This window comes from Musa acuminata, chromosome BXJ3-7 (genome assembly GCF_036884655.1).
Source record: "Musa acuminata AAA Group cultivar baxijiao chromosome BXJ3-7, Cavendish_Baxijiao_AAA, whole genome shotgun sequence".
NCBI classification, from domain to species: domain Eukaryota; kingdom Viridiplantae; phylum Streptophyta; class Magnoliopsida; order Zingiberales; family Musaceae; genus Musa; species Musa acuminata.
In genome coordinates, this window is record NC_088355.1 from 40,564,975 (window position 1) to 40,582,180 (window position 17,206).

At 41.4% G+C, this 17,206-nt stretch overlaps 2 protein-coding genes across 5 annotated transcripts; one reads left to right on the forward strand and one right to left on the reverse strand.

The window, feature by feature from the left end:
- The first annotated feature begins 988 nt into the window (after positions 1 to 988).
- LOC103992739 (probable protein phosphatase 2C 52) lies at positions 989 to 16,740 on the forward strand. Of its 4 annotated transcripts, none has more exons than XR_010498184.1 (20): positions 989 to 1,845; positions 4,128 to 4,255; positions 4,337 to 4,435; positions 4,544 to 4,702; positions 5,483 to 5,569; positions 6,037 to 6,128; positions 6,471 to 6,545; positions 8,573 to 8,856; positions 8,993 to 9,210; positions 9,284 to 9,373; positions 9,521 to 9,599; positions 9,711 to 11,300; positions 11,820 to 11,890; positions 12,102 to 12,240; positions 12,328 to 13,179; positions 13,309 to 13,344; positions 13,436 to 13,710; positions 13,785 to 15,043; positions 15,132 to 15,852; positions 15,991 to 16,740. XR_010498184.1 is itself a non-coding variant. In XM_009412565.3 (9 exons), the coding sequence occupies exons 1-8, from the start codon at positions 1,739 to 1,741 to the stop codon at positions 8,013 to 8,015; spliced, it is 825 nt and encodes a 274-aa protein (XP_009410840.2). In that variant the 5' UTR covers positions 989 to 1,738; the 3' UTR covers positions 8,016 to 8,060; positions 8,573 to 9,030. The 4 variants fall into 4 exon arrangements, 2 of the variants coding, with proteins under 2 accessions (XP_009410840.2, XP_009410839.2); XR_010498185.1 differs by having other exon boundaries at positions 9,008 to 9,210; XM_009412565.3 differs by lacking the exons at positions 9,284 to 9,373; positions 9,521 to 9,599; positions 9,711 to 11,300; ... (6 more) ...; positions 15,132 to 15,852; positions 15,991 to 16,740 and adding an exon at positions 7,938 to 8,060 and having other exon boundaries at positions 8,573 to 9,030.
- Positions 13,146 to 16,434, reverse strand: LOC135643250 (pentatricopeptide repeat-containing protein At4g01030, mitochondrial-like). Its single transcript, XM_065159982.1, has one exon. The coding sequence runs from the start codon at positions 16,432 to 16,434 to the stop codon at positions 13,615 to 13,617; it is 2,820 nt and encodes a 939-aa protein (XP_065016054.1). The 3' UTR covers positions 13,146 to 13,614.
- Positions 16,741 to 17,206: the final 466 nt, after the last annotated feature.

Here is a 17,206-nt window from a genome sequence, read left to right on the forward strand (position 1 = left end):
CATGTTGGATAAACTCGTGTCTAAAAAACTAAACATGCCATCAGGTCGACAAATGGATCAAAGAGGTATAAGCTTGACAAGTTGGATAAACCAGATGTCACATTTCAGACCCCTCTTACAAGAGTCTCCAAGCATACCTAAGGGGGTGGGATAAATGATAGGGAGCATATCGTTGGGTAATTGTCATATGATACTAACCATCATGTGGTGTCCAAGATAAAAGGAGAAGATGAAGGTCACCTTCCCCTCGTTTACTCACGTAGGCAAAGGTCCAAAGCAAGTCATTATGAGTTGTCCCTTTTTATTGCCCACGTGGACAAGAGGTTAAAGGGAAGACTCTTAAAGATGGTTAGAGGCTACATCCCCATAAAATATTCTACATTCTATCCCTTTATGATTATGTATAAAAGCTCATCTTCAACATAACGAAGAGGAGGGTTACTTTTTTTTATAACTAGTATATACACTCATATAACTCGATTTACTAGCTTGGGTGTTAGAAGAATCAGGTCTGGAAACCTCTTCTAACCTCGGTCATGAAGCAAGTGACATAACGAGAGCTCGACATTACCACCTCGGATACACCTTGACTAACCCTATGCATATGGGTTCTGACTACATCGTGTTGACTTAGGACGCCAATAACTATTTCCCTCAATAAATAAGTTATTATTTTTTAATTTTACCTTGAATTATTTAAAACAAAATACCTAAGACAATATGAAACTTTCATAAAACATTTATCTTTTGTTTAATTATAACTCTAATTCATCTAATCGAGTCACAGATGCAAGTATTAACTAAAGTGTTATCGACATCCATATTCGTCACATCAGATACTACCAGCGAGCATAAATCTACGTTACGATCTGTACACAACGGTGCATCGGTGGTTTCGGGCATGCACCGGTACGAAGGCCGATATAACGCTACTGCCACCACCGCGCCACGTTCTCCTCATCTCTCTCTCTCTCTCTCTCTCTCTCTCTCTCTCTCCCGCTCCAATTATTTCGAGCTAAAAAAACCAAAAGAGCACCCCCAGCAACCACCACTTCCCATCGCCCGATCCCCCTTTCTCTCTAGGGTTTTCTCCGATCGCCGCCGCCCTCTCCGGAACCCAAGTCGAATTCTAGATCTTGAATCTGATCGCTCTCTCTTGCGCCAGCCTGGGACGATTTGCAGGGCTCACGGCCTCCTTTCTGCGTCCGCTGATCTCAGATCGACGTGGTTTTGGATCAGAAGGTTCCGTTTGTGGATTTGAGGATCGTTTTCTTGAAATTTCTCGTATCCATGCGTTTTTTCCCTGGAGCCATTAGCCAAACCGAGCCTAAAATTGGGATGATCGGAGCCCTGGTGCGATTTTTGGAGGAAAGAAATTGCATCAGAAACCACGTAGGGAGTCTTACTATTTTCGTCTTCTGTTTCAAATAGACTACGTCTTGAGTGGAAAAAGAATTGTTGTGTGTGCCGGACTGCGACACTGCAATCTTCATTTTGTAGCCCGCTTTCAATTCTTTCCCTCTTCGTTTTGTTGCATGAGATGTTATGGTATGGTGGACACTCATCAGGCAAGTTAGATGGTATGTAATGCTGGCGTAGACATTTTTTGTCGATCGGACAAAAAAAACAAGGGTTCCACTACCAAGGAAGACGGGGTAGAAGGGTCGGGTTGTGCTCAAGGTACGAAGCTTGGTTTGAGCTGCCTAAGAAGCAGGGTTGATCTAGAGCAGTTGTAAAGATGATGGTGGATTCTGGTCTAGCTGTGGAGCCTGGAGCTGCCACTGATTTAACACCCAAAAAGGAACGTATCGGCAATGGTGATTATGCTAGTGGAAGATGGAAAAGGTAAATATTATAATGATAGTAAAGTACTGCTTGTAATCCAACTCAAGAACTGGGTGAATATTCTCTATTTATTGTGTCATTTAATTAATAGTAAACGCTGTGTTGGTTACTGTTTCATGCTATATGCTTATTTGCTAGTTATCCTCTGTCTATATCTTTTGGGAATATCACATGCCAACTTCCTGTTAAGCGGGTGAGACTAAACTGCAAAATGAGTGTTGCCTAAAACATATGCTTTACTAGTCCTTTATCTGTAGTAACGTGTGGTATGAGGAGTTAGAACATGCTGGCACATGCTTTTATTGTAGGGCTTATCTACTTGTGCAAGATGCGAGTTGGTTTTTGGTAAGATGAGGATAATTGAAGTAGGTTGGAATATTGTCAATTTTTTTCCTTATAGAAAGTGTGGAAGAGATGCGGCAAGAATATCTGGTTTCTTGTATATAAGTTTGTATGTAGCTCTTGCCGTGTTCATTTTATCATCTAAATCTATGAAATGTGGAAATGGTTTTTATGTTTAAATTATATGGTGGCAATTACAAGGAAGGTATTAGTTTGGGCATAGTTAAAACAACTGGACCAGACCAAATTGATCAAGTCCAATGTCAGAAATCATGTTCAATCAAGTCCAATCGGATGGTTTTTTATGTATGGGAAGATTCTGCTGGTCAAATCCATACTCTGCCACTTTTAAAATGCCCCAAAAATGATCAAAAACCTCCCTTTTTCTGTTGGTAATTGTCATTAGCTGGTGCCATTTTTATCTTTTAGAGTGTTAACAACAAAAAAGGAGAAGAATTAAAGAAAATGGGCTATAGACTTTGGAATCTAGCAAACCTCTTAAATTTTCAAGTTCTTTAGTATTTTTTATTTCGATATTCTATTTTATAAAATATTTTATTAAATATGTGGTCTGACTTAATTGACCCAGTGGTCCAACTAGTGATCCGAGACTTTTCAGGTCGTTGCCTAATTGTGTTCTGATAATTATGATTCTTGGGCAATTGTCTTGGATGGATGGATGCATATCTTGGGTGTTTTTCTGGTATCATGCTCTTTTAAGAAGTTCCTTACGGAATATGCTGAGACTTTTTTAGTTAAAGGAAAAATAGTTGAAAGAAGTTCTTTTTCATTTGTGTTATGTTTAGCTGACTGATTACTTAATTGATCAAGTGCTCAATGACATGATGTCGGGATTTAAGTTTGCTGCTGTGGGTTCGAAGAAGCCAAAATACATAGCTTGTGAGTTTATCGATGTTATTAAATCAATAACCTTCTCGTTTCTGTAGCATCATTGTGATTATGAAGTATTATCAGTTTTCAATAAGTGTTTCTTAGACCTTCCAGAGAACATTGTTTTTTTTTTCTTTGCTTCAGCAGCATTTTATAATTAGCATTAGCATGTCCATACCATCTTGGTTTATTTTTGGCAATTTTATCTACTTTTAGCAGTTTTATTGAAACACTTTGTGTTTGAAGACTCTGCAGATTTTAGCCACTACTCCATCTTTTATTTTTTCAGAAGCATAGGCTTTTGGTTTATAGTATAAAGATATGGGTTGTCATTCGGAAGGCTTTTTAATGTGGTATTTTGACCAATGAATGTGATTTAACTCAATTTGGTGTCAAAATGATGCCTCCTGATCAACAGATGGACAAATGGATTGAAATATTTCCTGAGGAACCATCTTTTCTAATTCTGGATCTCCAGAAGTCCAAGTGTTTTTACCGAGTTTTTTTATGTTTGTTTAAATGGATTTACCTAAGATCATTAAAGATACTAAAAAGCCTTTTTTAATTAAAATAAGTTACAATCTCATGCTAATCTTTTATGATTCCATTCTTTGGTGATGATATTACATAACTTCATTTGGTAGTGACCTTGATTTGGTAGTGATGATACTCTCAGTAGAGCTCAATGTGGGGAACAGACAGTGTGTCCAATATTAAATAGATGAGAACTTTGACTTGTGGTGGTTACTCTTTTATTCACTGGTCATGATTGGTTGCAATTTAATGTTCTACCCAACTATCATCAGTCTTTTGGACTTAGAATTGGGCTTTCAGTGAAACTAAGGAAAAAAGGATGGCCCAGTGCATAAGTCTTCTGCCAAAATGGGTCTATGAAGCATCAGTATATGCAATCTAACCCCTGTAACCATAAGTCTGTATCCAATCTAGGTGACCTGGTAATTTGTCAGAAAAACAGTCTTCATTATATGTTGTTTGTTAATTGGTTCATCTGAAGTCTTGATCTTATAGGCTGTTCAACTTGTTTGCAGTGAGGATGGTAGTTTAACTTGTGGATACTCCAGCTTCAGGGGAAAAAGAGTGAGCATGGAGGACTGCTATGATCTAAAATCAGCTAAGATTGATGGACAGACAATTTATCTTTTTGGAATATTTGATGGTTTGGTATTCTTTCTAGTATTATCCTTTTCTGGTTGTTTGAGTATCACGTCTCTACCTTAAAGACAATTTGTTGTTGCAGGGCATGGTGGTTCACGTGCTGCTGAGTATTTGAAGGAGCACTTGTTTGACAACCTTACAAGGCATCCAAAGTTCATGACACACACAAAACTTGCAATAAGTACAGACTAACTTGTGAAATTATTTGTTGATTTTATAGCCTTTTTAGGGCAGATTTTTTTTCTCTTGTAAACCTGTTTCCAATTTGACCTGTCATGTTGACTTTCAGGTGAAACATATCGTAGAACTGATTCAGACTTTCTAGCTGCTGAAAGCAATACTTCCAGAGATGATGGTTCTACAGCATCTACAGCTGTTCTGATAGGCAAGCGCTTATATGTAGCTAATGTTGGAGATTCACGTGTTGTGATATCAAAGACAGGAAAAGGTGATTTTTTCTCTTGATCTCTCGACTAAGTTTTTGACTAATGTTCATACCGATGTTTTCTGTTTTCTAATTTACTCGTCTCTTTTAAAGATATTCATGTCTTTGAAACATTTTTGTTAAGAACTGCTATGCCTCTTTGTTTGAGGAATTGACTGTCATGCTTCTTACAAGTTACTTGTGTGAGAGCAATACATCATCTAAATTGGACACAAATATATCTCATATGTAAAAGACAAGAGAGAAAAGGTATTAACTGCTGTATCAGTGCCTTGGCATACCCTACTTTTTTTATATTAGTTGCATTGGTGCCTACCTATGGTGTTCCATGTCCATATCAGGGCATTGTATATTAGAGGCATGATCTTCTGATTTTGAGCTAAAAATATATGATGTTTGTGAATTATTTTTAAAGAAAAAAAAATCCTACTTGCATAAATTAAACTAAAAAAGGATGTGGCTATTCAAATCTAAGTGAGATATATGAATTTGAAAATCCTGTGTTAGTAAATGTGAAAAATGTTTTATAGATGGTATATTTAGTTAACAAATTTTGTATACAACTGGCGGCTTTGAGGTTTTGCAGCATATTAAAATTTATGTGCTTGTAGAATGAGACCAATGAAATTGCCAGCTGTACTATTTCTGGCTCCTCTATTCTTTTGTAGTTCAATTTCCTCTTTCCTATGTGCCTCCTGACTTTTACCATGTCATATGTCTAGACCTTTTAAGCAGTTAATAAGTTATACCTGAAGTATCAAACTCCAATACTCTTGGTTGTAGCAATCCCTCTCTCTGATGATCAGAAGCCAAACAGAAGTGATGAACGCAAGAGAATTGAGGATGCTGGAGGAGTTGTCATGTGGGCTGGTAAGTCTCATGATATTTCAAAGACGTATTTCCTCTCATGTTGCTATGGAAGATCAATTATATAACAATCTTTCCATTGCAAGCTTATGTATGGATCATAATTGCTCAACATACGGTTTAGATATTAGCACAGAGGGTGCCCACCTTCTTTCTCTTTTGATGCAACATTTCTCGTGTTTCCACTTTGTTCTGAATACTAGCTGATGGATGAGAAATTTGCTCCATTTTCTGGAAGTGAGGATGGCCAACAGAAAAGTCCACTGACATTAAGTTGGAGAAGTGTAGTGCATTTGGATAGTCAGTTAACAGAGTATCAGTTTCTATGATGAAACCGTTAGGCACTTGATTCATGATTGGTGATCATATAGTTAGGTCTTTGCACTGAGTTAATTGCATTTTATGTGTTACAGGGAAAACATGTGGCTTTATTGGACTGTTTTCCATTTGTGCTCATATTTGTTCTGTAGGTACTTGGAGAGTTGGAGGCATATTGGCAATGTCACGGGCGTTTGGTAACCGCCTTCTGAAACAATTTGTTGTAGCAGAGCCTGAGATTCAGGTATTGAACTGCATTACAGAAACTCAACTCAAACTTTTTTTGTCTCATGGCCCCCTGATCTCATTTTAAACTTCAAATGACCTTTGGATGATTCTTTTATTGCCTCGTCTATTTTCTAACAAAATTGGTGCAAAATTTTTAATAGAATAGAAGCAATACACCTATGAAATCTTCTGCGTGACAGCTTCCTATATTCATATATTTATGACCAAATTTTCTCTGGTGCTTGCACTATATGATTGTAGTTGCATATCATAGTGAACTATCAAGAACTATACATTTGTAGTGACATTATATCAAACTATGTAAGAATTTTTTTTTCTGCGTTAATTATTTTGTCAGGAACAAGTGGTAGATGAAGAATTGGAATTTCTGGTTTTGGCCAGTGATGGGCTGTGGGATGTGGTAACAAACGAGGTTAGATTTTTTTTTTCTTGAACTGTCATCCTTAATTAATCCATTTTATCTCATTTTAGTACACATTATTTGATCCACTCAGATATTATTTAAAAAAAAATTGCTCAAGCATATGTTGCTAGTTCATGCATTCACTCCCTCTTAATTTTAAAGGAATTTTGTTCGAGTCCTGAAGTCAAGCTAGTTTACCTACATGGAATTTCATATTTGCAAAAAAATAAGGAACCCAAATTGTTGTTATTATATATGTTCTTTCTTAACATATACGAACAATGATACACCAAAATCTTCATATGATGCTTTTCCAATTATTGCAAAGATGTTGGCAATTGGAGATGATCAACAGTCGATTCTTATTATGTTTGATGAAGGGTGGAAATTATGTTTGATGAACCATTTTAATCACATCAGTTGGAGGACCTTTTGGAAATTTGATGAACAGGACAGCAATGTTACAGTGAAGCAGACGGTAGTTTAATTGGTTAGTCTTGAGTGTCTCTGATGCTTTAGTTGACATCAATTTAAATATGCAGGCTTAAATGGAAATAGATACAATCTGTAGGCATTTTAAAATTTGCTATATGTGAACAGAATGGAAGTTTGTATATGAATCAAAGTCAATACATAAATCATTTCGGGAAGTTGGTGCCTTAGATGATATAAGCATGAAGTTGCTATTGAATGTAGAAACCTAGAATATGAATTTAGTGATTTATTGTGGTCTTGTTGATCTGATGGTTTCACTCAACTAGATTTTAAGAAAATCTGAATATGCTCTCATAAAACTGGGGTGTTGGTTTGAACTTCAAATTATCACAGGCAGCAACACTTGAGTAAGGCAGGGAACAGGAAAATAACAAGTACAATCGAGAGAATAGAGAACGGGTAAAGAAGTGTAGACACAGGGGAATAACAGATTCAGACATTCTATTATTTATCTAAAATTAGATGACATCCAAGCAGTTCCCATAGGACATATGTTTCTAAGTATACCGCCATCCAGAGGTTCCTTAGTTTAACTCTTATCTGGAATGATTGAATGTCATCCCTTAGTGCAATGAATATCAACTGAGAAAAGGCCTGCTTAAATAGTAATTGCATGGCTCAGAATAATGTGGACATTTGTCCTGCCACCTGCATGCCGATGTGGATGAACATCTGTCTAGGACTACTCAGCTAGTGAGGTTAGCCTAGGCTGACCATGACTGGGTAAGGTTTGGTACCCTGGCCTTGGCTGCTCCTGGGCTAGGCTGGACAAATGCCTGCATTGGCCCCTGTCAAAGTCCATCCCGCTTGGGGTTTGTGGCTGTCCTTTTTAGTGACCTCACATTTGACATCCACCACCTCTTTCACTTAAGTTGCTCTCATCATCATCTTATCTACCTGCTGTAGGAGATTTATACTATTCTTGGAAGGGCCTCAGTTGCTGATAGGTGCTGTAAAGTTTCGGTTCTTGACATCATGAAGTAGTTGCACTCCAGTTGGCAGTTCTCTGACATCAGACTCCTCCGGAAGGTCAATGAAAACTACTTCTCAATCCCTGGTTCATTATGTTGGTTCCTTCTCCATTCCCTGAAACACCCTTAGCTGACTTGAGTAGTGATGCTTTTACTGAGGTGAATCTGAAGTCTTTTGGACTTTACCTCTCTCTGTTTCTTGGCTTTTGGTCAGTCTCTTTAGCAGCTTCACATGCCTTTTGTGTTGACTTCAACACGGTAAAGCCTAGGTCTAGGTAGTGACAAAGCGTTGGATAGATATTCTTAACCCACCAAGTAGTATTACTAACAACACCTAGCTCCAGAGAGAAATGGTTTGGCTCATCCTACCTTGTCTTTCTGCATTTATATGAAATCAAACCATGGGTTTAAGTGCTTGAAGTACTTGTTGCCATGACCTGGCCTTTCTTATTTGACTGGTACAACTCTGGTTGCTTGGTCCATTTGCATTTATGCAGATAATTGTGTATTATTTCCATTGCTATTGACAGTAACTGTGTATTGTTTATCATTGTTATCCATGTCAATCAGGATGCTGTTTCGCTTGTGAGAGTGGAAGACGAACCTGAGGCTGCAGCTCGCAAGTTAACAGAGACTGCCTTCTCTTGTGGCAGTGCAGACAACATCACATGCATCGTAGTCAGATTCCATCAGGAAAATCTTGACGGGGAATCTCCACCTCCAGCAGGAACGCTAGATTGAAGTATCACGGAGACGGCGGCACGGATGCAGTTTTCCATCTTTGCTTTTTGATGTCCACTACGTACCCGCCAGTCAAGATGTTTGCCGAAGTCTCCCCGGTCAGCAACCAACAGGTGGGCATGTTATCGAGCCTATCAGATGATCATTCCAGGCCTAGTTTCATTTGTTAATTTATTCTTCAAAGCCATAGGAACATTCTGATCATGACATCTGCAATTGTTTTTGGTGTTGCCAAACGGGTCTAAACAGCAACTTTATCAGCAGAATTCTGTGGCGTGGGATGATAATAGGCTGTTGTTGGTGCAAGCATCACATACACAAAGCAAAACGTTCTAACTTTCCAAAAGGAAAAAGATAAAAAAAAAAAAGATGTGATAATTGCAGTGTAAATGGTGAAATGGTTGTCAGGAGCCAATGATAATACTGTGACATCAATTGCCAGACTTTCCATCACGCTGCTGCTCCAGGTGATCTAAATTCGTGTCCTATTCTGTTTCATGTTCTTGAGTCTCTTTTCCCCAACTTTCCCAACCTGTACAGATAGATAATGGAAGAAAGACGTCGTTGGTTGAAGACCAAGAATAATGTGTCCCACACGATCAAATTTAATCCCCAGGCCATATGTCACTGGTAATCATGCTCTTCTTGTTTTCCTTTTAATCGAAGACTACACGTTTCGGAGCCGGATTCTGGGTTCCAGAACGAGTCTATCTCGTATAACAATATTAGAGAGAACAAGAACAAAGCGAAGTTTTGATCTTATGATCGCTGAAACAGGTATCCGCATCTTCCACTTCCACCGAAGTCTTCTTGGGATCCGCCGACCGATCGATCTTGCTCATTTCTTCTTTTTCTAGTGAGATCTATTCCCGAAAGAAGACTCGTTGTTTGTCTTTTCTAGTGAGATCCCATTTCTCAAAACCACCGGCGGTGCCTTTTTGTACTCTTCTTTTTGTTTGAGTTTCAGATATGGTGTGGCGGCCGCCGGTTGCGCCGCTGCTGTTGGTTATCCTCCTCGCGGTACAAAAAGGTGCCGATGAAGAGGCGGGGGGAGGTGGTGTCGATCACCGACTTCGGAGGAGTTGGCGACCGGCGGACGCTTAACACGGCGGCTTTCGAGAGCGCCGTCTCCCGATTCGAACAACGGAACGCTTCTCTGCATCCCTGCAGGGGTCTGTCTCGCTGGAGCCTTCAACCTCGCCAGTCACATGACGCTCTTCCTTGCTGCGGGCGCCGTCATCAAGGCCACCCGGGTTACGGTCCTATTCCCTTTTGCTTCGGAGTTTTTTTGTTCTTAGTTTGGAGGAGAAAGAACCCAAGAGCCTCTCGACCTACTTCTCGTTGCAATGTCTTGTATCAGTAGGAGAGCGTAAAGCTGGTGGGTGATGGAAATACCAGGATAAACTGTTTCCCTTGATTAGTGAAAACTGCGGCAGTATGCGTTGGATCGACTGTTTATGGCAATGCTCGGGTGGAAACTTCATCCCCTCCTCTGATCTTAGTTATCGGTTGGTGTAGGATGCATCGAGTTGGCCCTTGATCGATCCTTCACCATCATATGGGAGAGGACGTGAGCTTCCGGGTGGGAGATACATGAGTTGATTCATGGAAATGGGCTTCAAGATGTGATTATTGCAGGTTTTGCTCTTAGATTATGGTTTTGGTCTTTGCTACCTGTTGTTGCTATTTTATTTGCAGAAAAAGGTGGGCATCCCTCTGTGCATTCCATAGAAACAGAAGTAGATGGGAGCTAAGAGTACAACTAAATTTTAGATTAATTATTCATCTAGAAGCATAAGACAAAGATGACTGGATAGCTTCTGCATCATTGATCTTAAGCTGGAGACTTATATATGTTTTCTTAAGCTTCAACTTCTTTTTGCATTTAGTTTTTTCAAAATGACTTACCAAAATGGTAGTAAGTCTTTTGTTAATGTGATCCCTTCATAAAGAACTATGTTATTATACAATACCACATTTGAGCTCAAATAGATCTTCTTCATGATCAACAAAGAAAGAAAGGATTATCATTGCAGCCCATATGGCTGACTGATGTTAGAAAAAGGAGATTCGACTATTATATGGTGCAAAAGATGTTCTGAGTTGGATGGAAGTTATTGTGTGGATCAACAATCCCAGCTGTTGTACAGGTAAACATCTCCAAGTTAGAAAGGATCATTGACTTAAAGACAAGCAGGAACTGATGTTTCCCTTTTCTTTTTTTTTTCTCTTTAGTTTTTCTTTAATGATTTTTCTATGTTTTAGTATACACAGTTTTATTTAAAGAAAGTCCTAGATCGTACTCTTTTCTCAAAATTCACTTGCTAACTAGACTTACTATGCATTTGCATGATTGATTTCTCAATGACTGTTATTTCTTCTGGTGAGAATTGAACAATCGATGGCCAAGGTGATGTGTGGTGGAATATGTGGAGACAGACAACCCTACGTTCTACAAGACCAAAGCTTTTGGAGATCATGCATTCTACAGATATCATCATCTCTAATATTGTCTTCGAGATTTCACCCTTCTGGAATATTCACCTGTTTTTTGCAGGTAAAAAGAAAGAAAAAGGAAATTGTTGCCACTTTCTTTAAGAATACAAATGTCAACACTGCATATGGGTATTCTTTTTGTAATCTTGAGCATCTTCCTCCTGGGTGAAATTGTCGTAAAGAAGACTTCGCATACATCACTGCCGATACATAAAACCTTTGAAACTTCTGCTTTATGTGAAAACTCTAAGTGACCATTTGTTTGGTTAATATCATTATCCTTCCATCACAGGAGGTTCATGACATTATTAGAAATGTTATATTAACTTCTATTCTCCTTGGTTGCAATTTTAAATTTGTAGTTTGGAAATTCCAAGGTAGCTTTCTGCGAAGACCTGGAAAATAGTAGACAGTTGAAAGTTAAAATTTAGGTTACCCGTGAGATGGTTGATGGCCAATTGATTGCCATAGAGCTAGGATGTTGCATATATTCTCCTTGCTTATAGAATATATTTTCCCTATAATTTCTATTTAAAACTTCGAAGAGATCGTGTAACATTATGTATTCTTCTCATTGCAGCAATGTGGTAGTGAGAAATGTGACTATCTTGGCTCCACATGATTCTCGTAATACTGATGGAGCCGATCCAGGTATGTTATTCAAGCTCATCCTCTTTATGTTACTGAGCGAAAACTACTGTTATATTATTAAGATGGTTGTATCTGTAGCACTCAGTGACATTATGTTGATATCCATCACCGGGGCACATGTTCTCATAATAAGCATGACAGCAATTCTTTTGGCTACACTAACATGTCCAGTTCTTAAACTACTGAATTATCGACTTTGTGCATCTTGCAGATTCAAGCTCTAATGTGTGTATCGAGGACTGCTACATTTCAACAGAGGATGATTTAGTGGCTATGAAGAGTGGTTGGGATGAGTATGCCATTGTTTATGCTCATCCTAGCTCTGGGATAACCATTCAGTGATTAACAAGGTCCAGTCCCTTTGCTGGTCTTGCTGTAGGTAGTTAAACTTCTGGTGGAGTAGAGATTGTCTTAGCTGAAAACTTAAATGTATTCAGGACCGCCATTGGGATCCATATAAAGACCAATGCTGGCAGGGGAGGGTTCATCAGAAACATAACGGTGTCAGACGTGAATCTAAGCAACATTCACAAGGGGTTGAGGATCGCAGGAAATGTGGGAGGTCACCCGGATGACAAATATGGCCTTAATGCTCTTCTTTTTGTTGATGGATTAACGATCAAGAATGTGCAAGGTGTGGGTATCCAGCAGCCTGAAACGATACTGGGGATCAAGAAATCTCCCTTCACTCGAATTTGCCTCATGAATGTGAAGCTCTATGTCAATGGGTTCATCAGAAATATAATGGTGTCAGACGTGAATCTAAGCAACGTTCACAAGGGGTTGAGGATCGCAGGAAATGTGGGAGGTCACCCAGATGACAAATATGGCCTTAATGCTCTTCTTGTTGTTGATGGATTAACAATCAAGAATGTTAGAGGTGTGGGTATGCAGCAGCCTGAAACAATACAGGGGATCAAGAAATCTCCCTTCACTCGAATTTGCCTCATGAATGTGAAGTTCTATGTCAATGGGCCATGCAAAGTGCCATGGATGTGCCCTGATGTGAGTGGCGGTGCCCTTAAGGTGCAGCCATCACCTTGCACAGAGTTGACCGGCGCAAATGACACGAGCTTTTCTACTAATGCTTTCTGGTGTCCATTTCTGTGGTAAATACCCTTAATCTGCAACAAGGGGGTGTTTTTACAATTTGGTGAATGTGAATAAGAGATTTGAGATCTGATGATACTTGTATATCCAGTTGTTTTGAAGCATAAAAGGATCGGAACACTAAAAGCCAAAGAAACTTCTAATGTGTCAAGTGAATGATTTGAGTGATTTATCAAAAAGTAAGACAGCAGGTTGTCTCCCTGATACATACATTTCATATCTCCAGCTGTGAAATGTTGTTCACATTTAGTGTTTCTTACTCCAATTTCTTACAAAGTGTGCTTTTTTTTTTGGCCAAGCTCTTCCAGTTTCAAGCACAGCGACTATCTTCACCAATATGACAGGTCAGTGTATTCTCAGCTCGTTGCAATTACTTATCGATTGATGGAGATGAAATCTTGGACATATTCATGATGCAGTTTCTGATGGTTGCAGGCATTGCAAACTCTTTCTTCTCTGCAGCTGTCGTTGATGAACAATGTGTTTGAACACGATCATCCGTATTGGTAAGCGATTGCCATCATCAGGAACATGATCATCTTCTATCTTCTATCTGCAGGTTTCAGTGTTCTCCCATTTCCCATGAGTTGTCTCAAGATCATCTTGTTTCCACTTCACCAGAAGTCGTTGCAAGAGCACTTTCCATCCCTGAAATGGTGAAACCGAGCCCCAGCCCTGAGAAGAATCTCGCGACCAGTCATCTGCGACATGTACTTTGCCACCGTATGACAGTCACTGCACACTCTTGTATTCTTTATCACCCTAATTGCTGTGCCCTCACCAGTGCAGATCAGCCCATATGCCATTGCCAGCTTCTCCGTGTGGCTCAGCAGCAACTTCTCCTTCTCTTCCTCTCCAATGTGGTGGGCGATGCAGCTGGTATCAGGCACATATCCTCGTCTCCTCATCGCCGACACCAGTCGATACAGCTCGAAGTATATCTCCCCGGTATCAGGGTGAGGTGGTCCTCCTTCCACGCCGAAGACATGCACGGTCTGGTTGATCTGTATCCAGCTCCATCCACCCCTGCTCTCCACTCCTGCTGCATTCTTCGCATCCCTCACGTCCTCAGCATCTTCCCAGCGGTTCTCGCAGGCGTATATGCTCATCATCAACACATAGTTTGCCGGATTTGATGGCTCCAACTGGAAGAGTTGCTTGGCAGCCATTTCTGCGAGCTCCACGTTTCTGTGAGTTCTGCATGCTGCGAGCAGGGAGCCCCAGATGCCAGCATCTGCCTCCAATGGCATGCTCTGGATGAAGTCCCATGCCTCGTCGAGGTATCCGCATCGAGCAAGGAGATCGACCATGCAAGTGTAGTGCTCCAGAGTTGGGGTGACACCGAACCCTTTCATGCCATCAAAAAGCTTCCATCCTTGGGTCACCAAACCTGAATGCCTGCACCCTGAGAGAACTGCAGTGAAGGTGATACCATCTGGCTTGATTCCTTCTCCACACATCCGATCGAAGAGTGAAATCGCTTCTTCGCCTCGACCGTGAGCTGCGAATCCCATGATCATGGCGTTCCATGAGGCCAGGTTTCTGTGCCTGAGCTTCTCAAACACCCTGTTGGCCTCGGCTAAACTGCCGGACTTGGCATACATGTCGATGAGCGCGGTGGCCACGAAGATATCGTCGTCGAGGTCTCTCCTCGCCGCGAAGCAGTGCAGTTCTCTGCCCTTCCCTAGCAGGGCCATCGCCGCACAAGCTCGGAGCAGGCAAGCGACAGAGACCGAGTTGGGCTGAACTCCCTCGCTCAGCATCTCCCTGAAGAAGTAGATGGCGTCTTCGTATCGTTCATTGCGGCAGCAACCGGAGATGACTGCAGTCCATGAGACCACATTTGGAACCACACCGTTTGCTTTCAGCTGACGAATTAGTACTACCGCCTGCTTGCTTCGCCCATGAATGGAGTATCCCGAGATCAAGCCATTCCATGTTGTCAAATCGGGCTGCTCTCCTTCCTCCTCCATCTGCTCCATCAGTTGCAGAGCTTCCTCGAACAACCCTTCATGTGCGTACCCTGAAATCATCGAGTTCCATGTAAGTACGTTTCTGTGCTTCATGCTATGGAAGACACTTCGAGCATTAGATAGATTTCGACATCTGACGTACATGTCTGTCAGCGCAGTTCCTACGAACACCTTCCGATCGAGCCCGTGCCTGATAGCGTATCCATGGATTGTCTTGCCCAACTCAACCAAACCAGAATGGGTAACGGGACGAAGAACACTTGTGATGGAGCTGGAATTCGGCTGGAATCCATCTTCCTGCATCTTTCGGAGAAGCTCGAAAGTCCGGTGAGGCGATCCGTGGTGAGAGTGACCGGAGATCAAGCAATTCCAAGTAACCAAGTCGGGCTCCGCTCCGAAAGCCACCATGTCGCGGAACAGATCCAAGGCGTCCTCGAGAAACCCATTGAGAGAACAGCAGGAGATGATGGAATTCCACGACACCAGCGTCCTTCCTCCCATGTACTCGAACACTCTCCTCGCTAGCTTCACCAGCGAGTTCTTGGAGTACATGGAGATCAAGGAGTTGCTCACCAGTGCGCACTGGAAACTCCCTGATCTGATGACATGTCCATGTATCACCTTGCCTTGCTTGACAGCCTCGAGTCTCCCGCAGGCATGCAGAGCTTTGGCCACTGTGACTTCATCAGCTTCCAGGCCAACGAGCTGCATCATTCGGAACAAGTCGAGTGCTTCGATCCATTTCCCTCTCTCCACATTGAGCACAATGAAGTTGTTCCACAAAATCGAATCCTCGGTAAACGACGACTCTTCAAACAATCTATCGGCGGATTCTGAGCTGCAACAACGGGCGTAGAAATCCAGCAGAGAGCACCTGATGTAAGTTTCATTCGCCAGGCCTGCTTTGGTAACATGCGCATGAATCTGAGAACCCAACCAGAAATCTACTAACTCCGCACAGTTCCTTAAAGCTCTGCGGAAAATGCCTACGCTGAGCGTGATTCCTATCCTATGCAGCTCCCGGAAAATCTCGAGCAACTCGCGGGTACTTCTTTCTCCGGCGCCGTCGAAAGAATCGATCAGATAGCTCCACGAAAGAGTGTCAGATTGCAAGGCAATAAAGAAAACTGCGGCAGCCGATCGGAAATCTCCAAACTTCGAGTAGACTTGAATGAGGAAGTCCATCGCGGACTTCGAGCTCCGCGGCTCTGCGGCCTTTACAATCCGGGCATGGACTTGCTTGACTGAGCCCAGAGATGTGGAGTAGATGGGATCGTCTAAAGCGAGTGAGGGGGAAGGGAACGTGAGGACAGCAGGGGAAGTCTCGACGGCGGCGGGTGAGGGTTGAAGTAGGGCTTGCGGGACGGGAGAGCTCGTTCTTCTCCATCTCTTTCTCAGGTCGGCGGAACGCTTGCAAGGGGAAGAGGGTCTAAAGCTGCGAGAGGAGAGGGTTTGCTCCATGAGAGGACACAGAAGTGAACAGTAACGGGTTCAGGAAGAGCAGGGAAGAGGAGGGAAGAGGAGACTGAGCGCAGTGGCAGAGGAAGACCCGAGCTTTTCACCATGGCCAGCCATGACTGTGCAGAACAAATGGATAAGGTCGGGGAGTTTGGAGCAGCCAGTTACTGGTAGATGATCCCTTGAGACTTTTCAATAGATTTGGTGCCGTGGTCAACAACGAGGATGTGGAAAAGGGTCTGCTTCCCAATTTGTTTCAGCTACATGAATCGCTTACATCATCATTAATCAAGGTAATATTAGTCAACTTATTTATTGCTTCAAGTACAATTATTTTAGGTCTTTATCTGATTTTTTAAAAAAAATATATTAACATAAAATGTGAGGAGCGCATGACGCCTGAGGAGCGCGAGCGCATGACGTGAGATAACATAAAAAAAAATACAACCGTGCTAAAAGAATCTAAAACTCAGAAAAAAATAATTAAATGTGAGGAGCGCATGACGCGAGATAACATCAACCAACAGATCAATATGAGAAAGAGGATAGTTTTGGACATGCCTTATTGAGATCAGTATAGTCACTATACATCCTCCTAATTTCTATTAGAGTTTTTAACGAGTGCAACGTTGGCGAGCCATTCTCTCGAAAGAGTTATTGAATTACATCTCTCTCTTCAAGAAGTGCTACCTCAACCTTGACAACTTGATCGGGTCGAGCCTTATCTAAGGATGCTTCGATCAATGGCTCCACTGACTCAAGATGTGGGACGAAC

Coding starts and splice junctions, on each gene's coding strand:
- LOC103992739 (XM_009412564.3), top strand. CDS start 1,739: ATGATGGTGGATTCTGGTCTAGCTGTGGAGCCTGGAGCTGCCACTGAT. Junction 1,846..4,127: donor GCTAGTGGAAGATGGAAAAG/GTAAATATTATA, acceptor ACTTGTTTGCAG/TGAGGATGGTAGTTTAACTT. Junction 6,546..8,572: donor GGGATGTGGTAACAAACGAG/GTTAGATTTTTT, acceptor CATGTCAATCAG/GATGCTGTTTCGCTTGTGAG.
- LOC135643250 (XM_065159982.1), bottom strand. CDS start 16,434: ATGGAGCAAACCCTCTCCTCTCGCAGCTTTAGACCCTCTTCCCCTTGC.